The following is a 19663-nucleotide window of genomic DNA, read 5'->3' on the forward strand; positions in this document are numbered from 1 at the left end:
AACTTCTCTAAAAGAGTTCAGCTCTGCTGATTGAAACAGAAACGACCGTTAAATACTTTTGCAGATACAAGGCCAAGGACCCAGATGAAGGATTTTTTTTTTGTTATTATTATTTTTGGCAATACAAATAATAACTCCAAAGCCAAAATGCAAATAATTCTTCCAAGATTCAAAGGCTTTTCCAGGTGTGAAGCAGTAAAGAGGCTTCCAAGTACTTCATTGTCACAAATACAAAGTACTTAAAAGAATTTGCACCATCAGATATCATTTGGGTGATAGTTTGTTTTCAAGTAATAAATGGCAAAAACTAGAAATCAAGTATTATACTCTTCATTAAGCCTTACTGAAGTTCTGAGTTCTGGACTAAGTTAAGACTATGATCTATTAAAAAAAAATATTTACGTATGCATGCCTGCTGATGGCTCCATGCAATACCTTTGGCTTCACTCTTTCTATCAAGCTATGCTTTATGCAAGCCTTTCTAGTGATTACTATTGTTCTCTTTAAGTAAAGGTGAATGAGAAAGAAGGGAGATAAGGATAGGCAGGTTCCAAGTGAAGCTGATAAAATACTAGCAGTAGACCAAAACAGAAAACCAATCTCATTGAAGAGATCAGAGAGGAAGGGGGAGCTGGGAACTGGAATCAGAGAAAGGGCCTCCCCTTTTTTCTAAACAGCTGGAAAATGGAGTATGTTTCCTTTGCCTGTGGCTGGCCTATATTTGTTTGCAACTTGAATGAGACCAGAGAAGACTAAGGGTTAACAAACAAACAACCAACAACAAAAAGATTACTTTGTTATCTAGTTAATTGAATGCCAAAATGGTCAAGTTTAATAACATGATGAATAGCTTCGGTACCAGGTAATTGTTCTTTATTTATCATTGCATAAAGAAAATAAAATGATTTACCATCAGCCCTCATATCCACTTTCTTACATGCCTGGAATTTATATAGCATTTCTGTAAGCATCAGATAAGCATTCATTCTGTATGGCTACAGCTGTCAAGCACAGTTTCAGTAACAAAAGGCAATTTATTTAAAGACCACATTAGCCAAACTCCTCCTTTTACTCTCCAGGCTGTCCCTCAAAATAATCCACTACCTGAGCATGGATCACTAACACAGCTGAAATATTGTTGCAGTGAATAAAACTATATTATTGATACAATAAACAATATTAGTCTAAACATAAACTTTTATTTATGAGTACATGGAATATTCTTTTAATTGACTTCACAGAGCCAAACCAGAAGCTATGTTTTTTTTTAAAAAAGGCTATATTTAATATAATTTTAAATGTGACTTCATAAAAACATATGAAAATTGTTTTTAATTTGGTACACTATGTTAAAATGAACAGGTCTGTCAGCATTACCCATAAAAATGACCAAAAAAAATTACAAGAGAAGCCAAGAGTGTCTTCATAATATAAAAGCAACATAAAGCAAAGAGGAAAATAATCCAGGTGAGATATTGTGCAAGAAAGAAAGCCCTTATAAAAACAAACAGAAGTCATCTACCTGTTGGAGGTCCAATGTAATGGTCACATAATGATATTCAATTCCATTCTGGATACTAGGGCTTTGCCACCAAGTGTTCTTGCCATCAATTGCATTTGTTATCGGATGTCGTTCTGTTAGAGCAACAGAAATATGTAAATGTATTTAAGAGTAATTCAGACATATAAATGGTTTTAGATCTAAATTCTAGATTTGAATACAACTATAGAACTAACAAGGTAGAACATTAAAAGAAAAAGCAGGAAATCTTTTTTTTTTTTTCTCTTGGAGCAGTCTTAGGCTTATCGTTACTAGAATATTCGTCTAATATTAGCCCCGAAATTTGGTTAGTCTTGCCACGAGGTTACTCAGAGTACCTAAATAAATACAGCTGGAGGCTCTCCTGAGTCTACAGAAAATATAGGCATCTAAATCAGATGGCGTGAACACTTCCTGCAATCTTTCAAAGTTTTAAGTACTGCAAAGTCATTAAATGTTGCAATAGAAACAACAAATCAGAATCCTGAGGTCTGGTGTGCAGGGAAAGCAGAGATCACAGTAATTCTGGTACTTGCATTCCTAAGCACATGGCAATAATTCAGGAAATAATTCAGAAATTGTTACAGAGAAGATGATTCATGAATTATTACAGAATATATTTCTCAACAGGAAAATTGTCTGACTCACAAACACATGTACAAAGATGGCTCACTTTTAACATATAAACCATTCATATCTAAGTCCAAGATGCATTACTTTTCATGCCCACGTTTAGTCTGTTGCAGTGTCACAAATAAATCCAAAATAATTGGGATAAAAGAATATTTACAGAATGAAATTATTGTTAGATTTCAAGATCTTCTAATCTAATGAAATTTAATTACACAGTATTTTAATGTTACTTTGACTGAGAAAAATAGCACTCAACTCTAGGTTACTTTTTATGGCCAATTCATGACTGTCTCCTGTATCAACTGGAGAATACCAAAATCTCAATTTTAAAAGATATGAGGTTCTATCTGATGCATTTTGAAGTCCCTAATTACCTAGAGCAAGTCTGTACATTATGGTGAAAATAACCCAAAGGTAATTCAAATACAGTAGGTTTCTTCTATGTGCATTCTGTCAGCAAGAACATAACAAGGTCAGAGAAATCTTACCCCTCTCATTATGGATAGCTTTCTAAACTGGCAGGCTTTCTGGATATAAAACTAGAATATGTTTCATTACTAGCTCATCCTAGTATTCCAAAGAATTAATTCATGAATTGATTAATTTCCTTGTTATTCTAATTATTATTTAAATAAACCAGTGAGATAGACAGTCTTTGTGTCTCTGTTTTCTTGCTACATCAACCACCTGTGGAGGACAGGAGGACTAGCTCATTAAGGAAAGCCAGAATGTCTGAACATATTTAAAGATACAATTAAAGGGCTTTGTGGGAGTAATAGAAGGTATAAGCCTGCAAAATTGAAAATGTGAAAAATTTAATTTAAAAATCAAATTATTCAGTGGCATTACTGAGCATCAACATCTGCCAGCTAGGATACACACTACAAGTGACATTGTTAGCAGCATTATCTTTCTATTGAAGAAAAAAAAGAAAAATAAAATAACACCCAAGCCTTACATGTTGTCAATTCTCAGATCTCTGATCATCTTCACAAACTTTGGCTTTAAATGAGTGCTAGCAAAAAATCATTTGTAAATCAAACTCAGAGCTCCTCAGTGATTGTGTCAGAAACTGTCTAATTGGAAATTTTGATGCAAGTCTCTTCAGGTGAAATTGATATAAAGATAAATCATGAGAAGGACAGTTGGGAGATGAATCAACAGTTAACTGTAATCACCATTATGAAAGTTTAATCATAATTAATTTGAAAACTGATTAATTGTTGGCATTTTTTACCTTTTTAAAAAGGAAGGGAAAATTATACAGTATTTGCAAAACGGACTGGATTGCAAACGCAGTTCAAGGACCAGTCTCTCTAATGGATGACAAGGATGGGGGGAACTTATAGACTGAACCCATCAAACTCTCTTCTTTAATTTGGGCTCACATGTGATTAACCAGGGAATCTGTGTTCATTTCCTACTACAGTAATTAAGGGGAGGCACTCCAGACTCACACATTCCAGGGGGATCATTTAAAGTCTGGTTACATTACATGGTTCTCCCATTAATGAGCTAACTTTGTTTAAATAAAGCACTTCCTTCTGCCAAATGAACATTTAAAAACCTTAAAAAGAGATGAGGTTGGCAACAAAAGGCCAGTCATTCTGAAGCCAAGCAGTCTCTCAAATTTAGAAGAGGGTAGGAGCGAGGGAAAACATGGATACAAATCATTCAGATGAGGTGTTTATACATATAAATGGCGACAATAAAGAGGGCTGTATAAACATACATGCATCTATCTACTATTATAGGTGGAACATGGAGACAAAGCAGTACAGCTCTGTTTTATTTATTTATTTATTTATTGGAGTTAAAGTTGATAAAAAAAACCAATAATTGTATTATGTACATGCATATCTAAATGCTCTTCTGTAAAGAAAGGACAGAATATATCACACAGTGTTTCTGGCAGTCTAAATGCAGCCAAAAAAAATTTAATCTTCTGAATGAGACCCACTACTATAATGTAAAATCATTTGAATGCTTACATTGCTACAATACAAATGCATGATCTTTCCTGAGAAGACAGCATTTACTACAATTAAAGAAGCCATCAAAACTTGAAAAATGACCTTGGGGGAAAAAAGTAAGTTGCAACTGTGTTCAGACAATTGAAGTAATCTATAATGGGGCAATTATAATTAGCTTTGTAAATACAAGATAGGGAGCAAGTGGATAGGTAGTCATTTAGTGAGAAAGCATCTGGGGATTACAATGGCCAACTAGCTAAATATCTCTCAGTGGTATCACACAATTTAAATGGGGATATATCTAAATTAGATGTGTAAACAGCAATATAATCTGCTTATTCTGAAGGAAACCTGAATCTCTCTGCAGTGTTGGTAAGAGCTCAGGTGAATTTTAATATAGATGAAAACCTCTAGAGAGAACTGAGAATTGCAGTTTACATAGAGTTCTAGATCATACAACCTATACGGAGAAAGACAGGAAAAGAATAGATTAGTGTAAAAACTAGACAGAGCAATAATAGCAACCCTCAAGTAAGTAAAAAGACTTTTGCAAAGAAAATGGAAGTAATCCATTCCCTGTGTTGGCCGAGGTTAGGAAAAACATAACATACTTGAATTTCTGCAGGGAAGATGCAGATTAGCTATTAGGAAAAGACTGTGTAATTGGTAAAATAATTCTAGGAAGGGTGGCCCAGGAAGGAAGCCTCTAAGGAGAGGCTTCTTTCTGGAAAGCTATACCACAGGTTGCTCATCCTGTGTAGAGTTAGCAAGTTAGTAGATAAATTATTATTATTATTTATTTATTTCCCGTGGCTTTAACCACATGCTTAAGTATGCTTTGTCATAAGGTATAAATATGTCTAATCTAAGTTTTAGAGGTAAACAATTGGAAAAAAAAAAAAAAAGATATATTGTCTTCAGGAAACTTCATGCTTCTGTATGCTTCTTCTAACATTGCATCTATTCCATTAGAAGCTGTATCAAGAGTCTCTACATCTTCTATCATCTGCAGTGTCGATATACCCAGAAAAATCTGACCAGGTTAATTCTATGAATGTCTTTCATTGCAAGCTCATATGAAATTAAACTTGTACAATCAAGACAGAAGTTCTCTTATTTCTAATCTTCCAAATGATTCGTAACTGGTAAGAAACACACATCTCTGAACCTGATGATATTAAGTTTATATGTGAAAACTGATTTTGCTTGCTGGCAGTCTTAAGAAAAACACCGTTTGTGCAGATCAATTTTAATATTAAAACCTAAGCAATTAAACCAAGCAGTTTAATTGTCTAATCTCCTTTTTGCTGTCTCAGTCAAACTGAATTAACTACAAAATAATTAAAAAAAAAATCCCAAAACACAATAAAATGGGTTAGTGTCCTGGTTTCGGCTAGGGTAGAGTTAATTTTCCTCCTAGTAGCTGGTATGGTGCTGTGTTTTGGATTTAGGATGAGAATAATGTTGGTGACACGCTGATGTTTTAATTGTTGCAGAGCAGTTCTTACACTAAGTCAAGGATTTTTCAGCTTCTCACACTGTCCTGCCAGTGGGCAGGCTGGAGGTGCACAAGGAGCTGGGAGGGGTCAGAACCAGGACAGCTGACCCAAACTGGCCAAAGGCGTATTCCATATCATATGGAGTCATGCAGAGCAATTAATATGGGGTGGCTGGCCAGGGTGGGGGATACTGGCTGCTTGGGGATAGGCTGGGCATCACTCAGCAGGTGGTGAGCAATTGTACTGTGTATCACTTGTTTTATACACATTATTATTAGCAGTACTATTATCATTATTATTTTCCTTTCTTTTCTGTCTTAATAAACTGTCTTTATCTCAACCCACAAGCTTTTACTTTTTTCCAATTCTCTCCCCCATCCCACTGGAGAGGGGGACGGGGAGCAAATGTGTGGCGCTTAGCTGCCAGCCAGATTAAACCACAACAGTTAGTTAGCCCTAAACTGAAATTTCAGATGTTGCTTAGGCTGGCTGAAATGTTCAAATTCTATATGTAAGTATACAGGTAAGAGTAATCTGTTTTTCATTCATGGTCAGCATATATGAAGAGAAGCCAACAACAGCTGTAGACACTTAGTTTTCCTAAATCTGAACTTCAGTTCTCCACTTACACTCTGTCAATTAAAGCTTCAGTTAGCTAAGTCTATGTAACAGATACAGATTTTGAAATACTAAAGGAAGAGATGGGTAACCTAATTTAAAAAGAAAGAGGTAGACATTTCATAGTAATCAGGCCACTGACATACATCTTTGTCTGCTGAGTATCTACAACCACTAGGAAAAAAATCATTTGAAAGGAACAAAATGAAAATGGTACACGTACGATGTGGAACCCTGCTCCTTTGATCGCAAATACGGCACTGAGGGTTCCTTGCAGGCTGCCCAGGAACATGTTCAACAAGCTTGCAGTACATTTCCCGACCCTTTTCTCCACAGGTAGCATTGGTTGTGATGAGAGCATTAGTAGCCAGGTTCAGCACTGCAGGAAACAATCCTGGAAACAAAATAAAATAAAATCATAAACAAAAGCAACAGAGGCAAACGCAAGGTGAATTTAGTAATACAATCACAAATGAACATAACATCTGTTATGGCATCTAAGCAAAAGGCTTTCTTTTCAACAACTATGGAAGTAATGAAGCACAGAAAAGCACCACCAACTTTGGCTTTGAATCCAGAATTTAGAATAAAGCCATTATACTGGTGATTTCCTCCTCATTCCCTTCTAAAATTCAGATTCGTACCCTCTGGTTATATCTTGAGCAGCAGAATGTCAGAGGAGAAAATATGGTATGGAAACATAAAAAGGATCATCAAATTGTTCTTTTCATAATCAAACCATTATTTTGACTGCCTACCCAATTGGGCTTTGAATCATTGTACGCAAATACCCATGAAAACTCCCTATTACTCTTCCTTTCTGCTTACATTCCCATGGAGAAGCTTCTCCTTCACAGACTGCATCATTTGTGTTACACTGTCTTACTGTTCTGCTTAGGACCTCTCAGTCACCCCTGCCATCAGAGGAACTGAGTAATTCATGCAGCAACATGAACAACATCTGCCATGCATGGTTTGCTTCCTCTTCCCCTTTCCTCAAGAAGTGGATAATGTATACAACGTTATATCTTCTACGACAGTGCTGTTGTTATTTTTCTCAGGTGCTCTTGCTGTGTGATATAATTCTCATTCACCACGGCACTTAAACACATCTGACTGCTCTGCTGAACTGACTTTCATGTAGCAGTAAGCTATAAAAATTATAACCCATATGAAGAACCATCGTTAAGGTGGCTTACTCTCCCTCCCAATAAATACTGATCAAAATCTTTGAGCCATGATAAAATCGATCCATGGAGACAAACTGATTTGATGGGTTGAATGTATACGTTCACATGAAAATCAATGTTTTGTATCCTTAAAAGAATAATTTGTCATGGCTGGAGGTTAAACCAAAACAACAACAACAACAAAATTCTAAGGTATGGATTGGGATCGTCTTCAGAATTATATGGTGGCAATTTTCACTGGCCCCAAATGCACTCTTCTGTAATCCATTCAGTTTATAAACCTTTTGTATTATTATTATAGCTTTAAAATAAGGCTTTAATCAAAACTGAATTTGCAATTGTACATTGATAAAGATCCCTTTAAAAAGGCTTCCTTTTTCCTCTATAGAGAACACTATTCAAGTGATTCCTTTCAGTCCTTTAACTCCAGTCTCCTGTCTGCAATTAACCTGTGTGCCATTTAATTACCAAGCTTGCATGGTCATGGTACAGCTGTCCTCTGACACTGTGAGTTAGTGACTCTCACGCTCGCTTTAGAACCATATCAAACACACCACTTGTTCAAGGCAACCAATTAGTTACTAACCTATGTAATTTGTATAGCCAATCAATAGTTGAGATTTTATTGATCTTTGTAGCTTTCTTCTGTACAGATTACAGCCCATTTTCATCACATTTGAGAATCTGTACAGTTGTTCTTGCATTTTTATTCAATGCAATCAGTTATATTTGCTGTATTCTACAATGGGGGCACATGGTAAAAAACAGTGTAAGCATTAGCAGAGTAGATGAATTGTTAATAGCTGTGGAACCTCCTATGTTGACTTACAGCCGCATTATTCTTTTTTTAGACTGTGTAAAGTTAATAGTGTAAAAGACGGTAATCATTTAGTCTTAGCACAGAATCTGGCATTTCGTTTGGAGACGAGTAGCTTATTTCCTCAAAAGGGAGCCTGCTAAAAGGACTCTAGGATACTACATGAAATGAATTGCAGTACATAAAATCAGGAAAAATATTCCTTCAAAAATAGTGTAACAGCTGAAAAAGAACATGCAAAAAGCCTCCAGATTCACAAAGTTATAAAAATATACACATTGTGTGTCTATACACAAATGATATCAATATTCTAAATTTTAACTCAAATTCTAATTTAAGAGACATAGGAAATATAGAGTACTTAAGAAGCTCATCGGTTAGAATAAAAATTCACTCTCAGGTAGCCTCTTTTATGTGCAGTGTAACTTAGGGCAAAAGTACCATACATCCTTGTCCATAATCAGTGCAAACACAGGCACCTAAACGAGCATTAGATGTTTCACTGAAGAGACCGTGTTGAGTGTGCGGTGTTCCACTTCCTGCAGGCTCACAGGAATGGATCTGGCAGGAAGGGAGCAGGAGATGCACAAAGTCCTCCCACCCCTCAACCAGTGCTTACGGTTTGGTATTGATGAACTCCCTGGCACCATAATTTTAACAAGTTAAAAATCACAATTAACAACTACCTACTTGAACTTTTTTCAAATAGTCTGTACTTCCAAGAAGCCTTAAGAGCATTCATGTTCAGGTCTACAGCTTTCCTTGAGGGAGCTGAAGGGAAATTTTCTGCATCAGGTTGACGTTTTGGAATGGGAGAAATAATTCATTTTCCCTTGAGTGGTAGGTGGAATTCACATTCTCTTCCCTTTAAACTTGCATTTCCTACCATGAGATGCCATACATCAGATCTCAGATCACATTTATGTAATTAATAGCTATTGTAAAATGGCCACATTTACCTAAAGGGGGCATTCCTCTGACACACTGTTTATTTTTTGAATTGCAAATTATAGATTTGGCAATTTCCAATGAACATCACACACAGTAGGATTTATTTATTGATTCTTCAGAGAAAATCCCAATCTGCTTTAATGACTGATCTAGTTTTACTGCGACCTATTTGGTACAGGAATGTAAGATCCTTGTGACTCCCTTACTACACAGCTCAGGATGAAGTCATGACTGTCAGTCACATGAGCCTACTCAGAAGAGGCAGAAGCAAAACTAGAACTGGGACAACAACAGAAATTCTACTCTGCCCATTAGGGAAGGGCTGTGTCACCTATCAGTTGCTTCCTGTATCATTTTCGTTCTGTGCCAGTCTGTAAATTTTCTTAGATGTTTAGAGGAATGCATACTATAGCTGTGGCTGAAGCAAATGCTTTCTACCAGTCAGAGAAGTGATGCTAAGCTCTGCACTAATTCTGGGACAGTGCTTTGCACAGCCCAAAATAACGCTCTGCTTTTAAATACCATTTGATGGGCAAGCCTGATGGAATGGAGGAAGCAATGCTTTTCATATTGCTTTCTAGCAATTAATATAACACTTTTTCACAAAACATTCAAGAGATTCTAGCAACACAGAAGATGAAAGCATTTGTTGTCCTGAATCCTTTAATTAGGCCATTTGAATTTGAAATAAAAAATGTGAATGTTCATGATGCTAATATACACTGTATCTTTTTTAAAATTCACATCTATCCAACGATAACCATAGCAAGTGAAAGTAGTCAAGAGAGCTCACGGCAACCCATTTTAATTTTTATACAGCTTTGCCTTATTTTTTTATGTTTATGATGACAATCATACAGAAGAAATATTTTAAAAGTGGTGTACTAGTTTTGTGCATCTTAAAAGTCAATTGCTCACTAAATTATAAATTTTATTTAGTCATCAATATTACCTTGAATTCTACAGCCATCCTGCTATGAAATACTTGCAAAACATGATCTACTATAATTACAGAAAGATCTTCTTCCTTTATTGCCAAAAACATTTAGTAATCACTTGCTCCAGTGCAAAGACTGGGTAAAATACATCTGAGCCAGAAGCACATTATCTCTATTTTGTGTAGCTCAAGTGTAAGCAGAGAAATTCCACTCCTTTCAACTGCTAGCTACATCAATCTTTTCCCTCCTTTGTGTTACTGGGGAAAAAAAAAAAAAAAAAAGGAACAAAAAAAATCTACCTTTCTACCTTTAAATACCGAAATTCTAGCAATTGCAAGAAAAGAGAGAGAAAAGATTGGCTTGTAATTAGACTTTGGCTTTAACAGCTTGGGCTCAATTTCTGGTTTTCAACACATGTCTGTTTCATGAAGAGAAGCACACTGTCTCAGATTCCAACCTATGAAATAGGTATAGCCATCTTTCTATCTTTCTGCTTTACACCTAGGTCTATAAGCCTGCAACATATTCCATTGAGCTTCTACGGATAGAAACCTGATAGACAGCTTGTTTAGTGTTGACAGATGATTATCTATAAAAGACAAATAACACAAAAACTAAACAAGTTCTTTAAAATGGCGTACCATGCAAGGGTAATCAAAAAAAATTTGCAACCAAAAAGAAACCTGCTCAATTCTTACAGAATTACTGATGATAAATCTAGCACATGATGTCAACAGAAACACTTTTAGGAAAAAATAAATTTAAAAAAAGGTAAACTGAACAGCAGTAAATCAGCAGTAATAGGTAGGTGATTTTCACCTACAAACTCCAATGAAATCAACTTTTGCCTCGCCACTGTACTGCTTAAGTAGGGCTTGGTACCAAAGCACTAACTAATAATGTTAGTTTTTCAAAAGCTTCCTGGATCAAAGCAGATCTCAATATCCGTTTTAAAGACAAAAATAGTGGATGCGTGGATCGGTATGATACACTGAGTCCAGTGGTAATTTATTTATTTTTAACAGAAACCACACAATTCATCCTTTATCAATACCAGAGCTCTTTGTAGAAATTGGCAAGCATAAACATATGAGTGATGCACCAAATTCAGCATATTTAGATTAAATTCACTTTGACAAGATTCTGCAAAGGCCATTAAAGGAACTAAGCTATCATGACATATGAGGACAACTCAAGACATAATTATGTAAACAAAAAAAAAAGGGGGAAATAACACTGGAAAACCACAGTGATCTTTGCTGAATCCTGTTCTGTTCAACAGTTAAATAAGTAATTTTAAAAAGAAGATTAAAAAGTAATTTTAATTAAAAAGTAATTAAAAAAAGTAATTTTAAAAAGTATAAAAATAATTTTTAAAAGAAGATAGTAAGTAAGGTGACAGTTTATGATAGAAGTTTTCACAATAATCAAACTAAGGACAAACTACAAAGAGTTGCAGAAAAATTTCACAGTATGGTCTGTCTAGGCAATAAAATGGCAGATGAAAGTGAGGAATGGAAATTAATACACTGGGGTATAATATGATAGGCTCTGCACCAGCTATTACCACCCCTGAAAGAGTTATTATGCATATTTCAATGAAAATATTAGCTGAAGGAATAGAAAAAAAAGTCATTACATTATTGCATGAATCCATCCATAATGACAACTTAGTAACTGTACAAAATTTCTCAAGTGTCATCTCCAAAAGGACATGGCAGAACTAAAAGGTAAAGAAAGGTGTGGCGAGATCTCACCTGTAGATTGACTTTTTAATGTGGAAATACATAGTCTGCAAGCCTTCTGCTGGGAAAAGATCTCAATGGGAGATGTATAAAATTATATAGCTGTATATAAAATCATAAATGGGTTTAGCATGGAAGTGAACAAGGTAAGTTTAGTTAGTTGTACCACAAGTTGGGGCTGATGACTCATCTTACCATAAAAAAGTTTTCTTCATTGATTGGGATTTTTTATCTGTTTATTAATGGAACTTCTTTTCGGTTTAATAGAAATTAAATTCTAGAATACTTTACTATAAAATGTTTTACTCCAGAAGTAGAAGTGAGTTAAAAAACAATTGGAATTATACATAGAACAAGGTTCCTCTGGGACTGCTAAACCTGAAGGGCTTGGTATGCAACTGTCAGCTCTGAATATCCCTAAATCACTGGCTGTTGCAGGCTTTTACCGATGGAGGCATCACTGTACTCATCTTTTCTTTCATGTTTTTTCCTAAGCAACTTTTCCTAAACTTTTCCAGCTTCCAAGACTGAACAGAGTCAATGTTGCTGTTCCAATATGTACCTGTAGCTGTTTCTTATTAAGGGTTGTGGCACATATAGCCCCACATCAAGGTCCACTCAAATTGGAATATAAACTGTAACCTTGGTTTTGCTAATGAAACCATAATATTTTTGCCAATATTCACTTTTTACACCAACCATAATCCTCTATACTATTTCCCATTATTACCTTGCATTCATAGAGGTCTCATTAATAGCTACTTATCCTACCGATTCTCAGAACATTCTCTGAGACTGTTGATTTCCTTGAAGTTTTCTGCAGAACAGTATTACCTCATTCATTGTCTTATGTTTTCCTGATCCCACAACATACAGGAAAACAACAGCCCAGCTTCACGTTTTCTTTTATGTACTTTTCACATTCCTCACCAATGTCCAGGCTCATAAAAGTTCAATGAGTATCAGTGGAATAAAAACCACCGATCTGATGCCTGGCACCCTGCCCTATTTTGTCATGCCTTATTACTTACTTCTTTGAGAAACTGTCAGATTTTCCACATGCTTTATTGCAGTAGTTGAGATCAGCAGAAGCACACAAGATACACAAGTAGCAGGTACAAGACATTTTCATAAAGCCTGTCAGCTTTTGAATTCAATCTCACTCTCACCCTCACTCTCCTCCCAGATAGATTGACCCCAATTTGATTGACCTTCAGAGCACACTGCAAGACCTAGTTGATTTCCCTTGCTGAGAGGGGATGGAAGGATTCTAGTGGGAAATCAAATATATTAACTATATCTCCAGCTGCCGAACAGTGATTACAGGTTCATTATGAAGCGGGGATAGTCACTGGAATAACCTACTTTTAAAAGTAGTCAAGAAGCAGCTACAGCAAAGGAGAGGTACTGAAACTAGATGTAAATGTAAACAAAATAATTGCTTTGTACATTAGTTTTTCTACCATTTACCAGTTCTGACATAATTTTATTTTCTTCCCTTCACATAACCCATGGAGAATTGAAAATCCCATTTCAATCTCATCAGCATCCTGTGTCTACAGAACATCTGGTGGGATACATCTTACTAGAAGGACACTGTGGCAATAGAATGAAATCAAGAATCACCAGGGAAGAATCAAGACCAAGATTATAACCTCTGTTAGGCTTATGCTACTGGATAGAGGAAGTGACAGCCACGCTGAGTGAGAAACAAGGAACCATCAATTAGTAACAGTAGATAGCAGATAACATTTATAGACACCTCTGAATGGAGATGACAGAAGGAACTGCTTGAGTGGGGGAGACTGAGAAAGAGAAGAAAATTGGAAGAAGAAAGACCGTTGCAATTAGACACTGAAAGAAGGGTCTATAAACTTTCTTCTTGACAGATAATGGTTGATGTGAAATTTTGCATTCAGTATTATTTAATATCTAGATTATGGTTACTCAGTGATAGGATTGGTGCTCCACTTTACTGAGAGAAAAATTAATATAAATAATAGCAGTGTGTGGACACATAAGCAAAATGCTAATTTGGAAAAAAAAAAGTATTGTTTCTTAATAGTATTAAAAGAAAATCCAAGATAGAAGACAAACATGGTTTTACCAGCTTTGGGATTTCTTTGTGTCTTATTAAAGCATTAGAACTGAAGAAATATTTTTTGCCTTCAAAGAAAGCTCTTTTAAGACCTGCATACTCCTCTCTTCTAAACAGACCAATATTTGGCAGTGTGTATTTCCTCCAGTCTTCTCAAAATATCCCTAGTCTGTTCAAAGAAGCAAATAAAACAGCCTGCCTAAGTATGTCTAACTTTTCAAGCCAATCTTCCTAGTCTGTACTTTGAAATGTTCATGCAATCAAGCAGAGCTGTTTGCCACTGAATTTGTACTAAAAAGACAAAAGAGAATATGTCAATTTCTGATGTTCTAAGAAGTGTCACTGGAAAAAGAGATACTTGTCTGTTGCAGCACGAAGCTATGCTAGTGTGTGGGAACACAGTGGGGAGAAAAAACTGGGACAAAACAAAACAAAATGTTGCAGCAAAGAATAGTTTCCAGCTGTGCACCACAGGGAATAACTTAATGCACTCTATCCACAATGTAGATGAAGAGTTTTATACAACTGGAAAATAAGTCCAATTTGACAAAATAGCTGTCCAGCCACAACAGAGCTCACAGACTGAAGAAAAATGACACTAAAGCCCATTTGTCCAGAAGAAAACAAAATCAGAAAACAACTACTTTGGTCCTCATTTATGTCTGTTGCCCTAAGCCATTGTACATTATAGTATTATTACACAGTCATCCGTTTTTGCTTCAAAAGGAAGTGGAAATGTAGTTTGGGTGTTCAGTGGTAGAAGTGGCTTGCTTTTACTTTCAGATAATTTTCTCTCTTCATATTCAGTAACATTACACATAACCTCCTGCATATTTAACTTCAACATAAAAGACAGTATAATACCTAAAGAAGCTTGATAACAAAATTAACTATAGTCCTAACAGAGGCATCTGAAAAAGGGTACATTGATTACACAGCAATATTACGTTTCCTTTCCACAGCTTACACAATTGCTGGTTTTAATAGCAAAACAAAAAAGATTCAAAACAGAGTGAAAAAAACATGCTATCGGCTTTCACCTATCTTATATTGTATAAGATATATAAGCAATTTTCCAGCTTTGTAATGATTTTTTTTTTCCTACAGCTGTCACAGAAGGCCGTGTAGCAAAACAGAACTGTAAAAATACTAGTGAAGATGAAATCCTGTCCCCCTGACATCCAAGGCAGAACTCCCACTGAATCAAAAGCACAGAGATCTAATGGGCATCCCATTTTCAAAGGTATTTACATTCTCATTCTGAGTCAAGCACCCACTGATTTTCAAATATATGTCTGTATTCTGTCACAAATTTAAAAATGCAAAATCCTAGCTGTACAAGTTCCTTATCTGTAACAGGAGTGCATTATGCATGAAGAAGCAAGAAACAGTCTTCACAGTTAAATACTTGTATTTATCAGCCATATGACCTTCGTTAGAACTTCTGTAAAGCAGCAGTTGGGTTCTGGTCAGCCAAGCAGGACTAAGAAGAAAAAATAAAAGGACCTCTGAGATATAACATTCATCTACTACAAACAGGAATTATTTCCAGTCATGTGTCTTCTGTTCTTAGAAAGCACATCTGTTTACAACTTTCTAAAATTGCATGATACGGCTAAAAACCTGAGCCTTTTCAAGGATAAGCCATCCCAGCACTCTCAGCCTCTATTCATAGAACAAATGGTCGAAGTCCTTATTTTCATGGTCATTCACTGTTTTTCATAGAATCATAGATTCATTTATGTTTAAAAAGACCTAAAAATTTAAAAGATTATCAATTCCAACTGTCCAACAATTAACCTAGCAAAAATGTTTTGCTCCAAAATATCCATGTACAACCCAGAACTAGATACAGCACTCCAGGTGTGGACACAGCTCTTCAGATGTATTATCACTGCTGATGAGCAGATGGGGAAGGACCATCTCCCTCAACCTGCTGGGGATGCTCCAACTAACACAACCCAGAACACCATTAGTTTCTTTGCCAACAGAGCACATTGTTGGCTCATGGTCAACTGGTTGACCACCAGGACCCCGAGGTCCTTCTTTGCAAAGCTTCTTTGCAGCCATTCGGCCCCAGCCTCTACTGGTGCATGGGGCTGTTCCTCACCAAGCACAGGACTTTGCAATTTCCTTTGTTGAACTTCATGAGGTTCTTGTTAGCCCATTCCTCCAGCCTGTCCAGGTTCCTCAGAATGGCAGCAAAACCATCTGGTGCATCAATCACTCTGTCCAATTTTCTATTGCCAGCAAACTTGCTGAGGGTGCACTCTGACCCATCATCCAGGTCATTAACAAGAAGAATAAACAGCACTGGACTCAGTGTTGACCCCTGGGGTACATTGTCAGTGACTAGCCTGCAAGAGGGACTTTGTGACATTGATCACAACCATCTGCGTTTGGACATTCAGTTTTCAATCCACCTTGCTGTCCACTTTTCTAACCTGTATTTCATTAACTTTTCTATGAGGATGTTATGGAGACAGCATCAAAAACCTTAATAAGGTTAAGGTAAACAACATCCACTGGTCTCCCCTCATCCACCAGGCCAGTCACCTCATTGTAGAAGGCTATCAGGTTGGCTAAACATGATTTCTCCTCAGTAAATCCATGCTGGTCATAAAACCAACATTTCAACTACATGTACCATTTACATATACCATTTCACAGGTATGTGTTATTTAAACACAGGCAAAAGACCTAGTCAAAATAGCTAAGTTTTTCTCCTCTCGTAATACTGTAAGTCCTTAAACCTTTGATCCATTCAATTTCAATGCATGTAAAGCACAAAATTAGCAAGATCTAGGCATTCACTGATTGCACTACTGAAGACTGCACGTTAGATATATTTTTACCTGTGATCCAAAAAATGGATCACAGGAAGTTCTGCAGCAGTATGCAAAAGAACTTCTTCACGGTGAGGGTGACAGAGCACTGGGACAGGCTGCCCAGGGAGGTTGTGGAGTCTCCTTCTCTGGAGACATTCGAGGCCTGTCTGGACACCTACCTGGGAAACCTGCTCTAGGGAACCTGTTTTGGCAGGGGGGTTGGACCCAATGATCTCTTGAGGTCCCTTCCAACCCCTACAATTCTGTGATTTTACACAGACTCTCCATTTTCCATTGAATAGAACAGTTTGTCTTAATTTCACTTCCGTACAGTCAGTATTCTGAGACACAAATTGGCAGAATAACTGAGAAATATTGCAAAAAATTCATAACAGACTACAAAATTAAGTTGTATTTAACCTGTAATGTGCAGTAATACAGATTGGTATTCCCTACACATTGAGTCAAGAAACTCTTCAGTTACATATAAGACCACGAAAGAATATTTTGAACATTCTGCGTCAATTTTACTGTGTACTTTTATTCTGGTATATGGAAATAGTTGTTGCACATTAAGTACACTCATTTCCCATAGACTTTGTTACAAAAGGGCTGAAAATGCTTTTATTTATAATACTGTAATAGTGTATTTATATATTTATAATTTATATAAGATGTACACATATACAAACATACTAGACGGAGTATCTGTAGTCACAGTAGTACCACACTGTCTAAAATTCTTCCTCTGTATCATGAAAAGAATAGTGTATCTGCATGATTTCAGTATATTTTAACATATATTTTGAGAGAAAGAATATTTCAAAGCCATAACATTCCATCGGAAGAAAAAAAAAAAAAAGCCTAATAAATTCCCTCCCTTACATATATTTTGTCCCCTAACTTAAACTGTGACTGAATAGGAAGACCAAATTAGGTCTGAGCAGACAGTTGTTAGCAAACCAGTGGCTACAGACCATGGTTTAGAATTAGTGACAAAATGTGCAACCTGGTATGTACTTCTTGCCTGTGACTTCCGAAGACATTTGTCTACATATCTCTACACATTTATTTCATCATTCATGAAAATTAAGCTATATGAATATCTCTTAATACTTCTCTGGTAAAGCTGTACCTATCTGTATTAGTGGAAAGCCTCCTTTTTTTCTTTATAAAAGTGAACTCAGAGTTGTCACGTCACATCTTTACATCCCATTAAAATCAATCAGAACCACATAAAGACAAACCCTTGCATGATGTTTTAAAAATGCATGGGATGACACATCAAGGAAAGAAATCTTTCAGGTCTTCCCATAGGATTTTAACTAGCCCCAGATACGCTACTGTCACTAGTATGATCTTTATTTTAATAACCTTACTAAAGGGTTTAGCAACAGACTTTCAGATGCAGAACTAATGGTGTGCTTTTCAGAAGTTTCAAGCAAATGTACATCTCTAGGTGTTTCGTTTGTCTGGTCTCACTGTTCTGAAAATTAGGAAAATGACCAAAAAAAAAAGGGGGGGGGGGGGGGGATCCCTCCCACTTTGTGTATAGCAACAGCTTTTTCTGCAGGTTTTTCTGACAAACACGAGTTGCTTTCAGTCATTCTAGGTGACAGACTGCTCAGTTCTTGGAGACCTTATTTTCTACACATTTTAATTCTACCTAAACTGTCCACTGAAGCACACAGATCCACATTATTCAACGAGACTTCTAGCAGTATAATTGACAAAACATAGTTGGTTAGCATCCATTAAAAAGAAAAAAAAAAAAAAAGCAATAAATGGGCATATCTGTAAATACATTAAAAACTAAATCTAAAACTTTAGTGTTCTCTAAGTCATTTATTGCTTGGCAAAGAGAAAAAAGGGAAAGAGGGGCACATAAAAAAAAGCAGAGCTACATGGCTTAGAAGAGTGACAGACTTAACTGCCTGTAAATATCTGTAGATCTACAAACAACAGGTCTGTTGAAGGCACTTATTAATGCTTTCCAGGTAACAGCAATACATTGAGTATCCATACCATGGAGTCCAGTTATGAAGAGACATACAGTTTAAGAGAATGATGTCTTGATCAGTGAAAAATTGAAATGAATGAAGGAAAAGGAACAGGTACTGAGGCCTAAGATAGGCAGGAAATGGAATTTGCAGATAGCAATGAATGCAGAATTTGGGGGATTTTGATATGTGAAATGGGCAGGTGATGGGGCAGGAAAAAAAAAAAAAAGGTTTCATTCTGTAAGGACAACAGAAGCCATCTCTCCCAAGTCAAAATAATAATAATAATAATAATAATAATAATTCAAGGTAGGACTAGTAAAATTTCTACAGGGACAGTGGAATAGACAGAATTTTCTTCACGGTAATTTTCTGATGAAAATGCTTCCAGCTGTGCAATGGCCACTGTGGAAAAAGCAATGAACAAACAGCCTAAAGACATCTCTCCCCACTTTAAACTTTTCATTTTACAGTTTTGTTTGTACATTCTCCTAGAGAAATGATTAGTTATTTCTTTAATTAGTTTTGTCGAAACTATCATTTTGAAAGTAAGGTGTGGAGTTGCATCTACAAGCCCATCTTAGCTTTTGTTATGCACAAATACAGTGTATCCTCTTGTTAAATTATAGTGCTGAATTTTCAGAGACAATGCTAAAAATTCCCAGACTGAAATTCCCAAAAAAGTTAGCAATCAGTGTCAAGCCTCTTCTTTCTTGTACAATATCCTAATAATACAGATTTTAAGGTTTCAAGTACATAAGAAAATGGTATTTAAAACTTCATGCAATATAACACTAAGCATAACTATTCATTAGTCCTTGCTTTCTTTGGTG

At 36.1% G+C, this 19663-nt stretch overlaps 1 protein-coding gene and 1 long non-coding RNA gene across 5 annotated transcripts in view; one reads left to right on the forward strand and one right to left on the reverse strand.

Annotated features, from left to right (window-relative positions):
* The window catches only part of LAMA2 (laminin subunit alpha 2), a 380279-nt gene that overhangs the window by 282675 nt on the left and 77941 nt on the right, over positions 1-19663 (reverse strand). For all 4 annotated transcript variants that reach the window (XM_080586775.1, XM_080586773.1, XM_080586776.1 and 1 more), the window contains exons 2-3: positions 6487-6657; positions 1523-1635 (exon numbers count right to left, since the gene is read on the reverse strand). In XM_080586775.1, coding sequence (XP_080442901.1) covers positions 1523-1635; positions 6487-6657 — 284 coding nt within the window. The remainder of the gene's footprint in view (positions 1-1522; positions 1636-6486; positions 6658-19663) is intronic.
* LOC308192848 overlaps positions 1-19663 on the forward strand; it is a 266449-nt gene that overhangs the window by 94004 nt on the left and 152782 nt on the right. The window lies entirely within an intron of this gene.

This window comes from Anser brachyrhynchus (genome assembly GCF_964034855.1).
Source record: "Anser brachyrhynchus genome assembly, chromosome: 3".
Classification (NCBI taxonomy): domain Eukaryota; kingdom Metazoa; phylum Chordata; class Aves; order Anseriformes; family Anatidae; genus Anser; species Anser brachyrhynchus.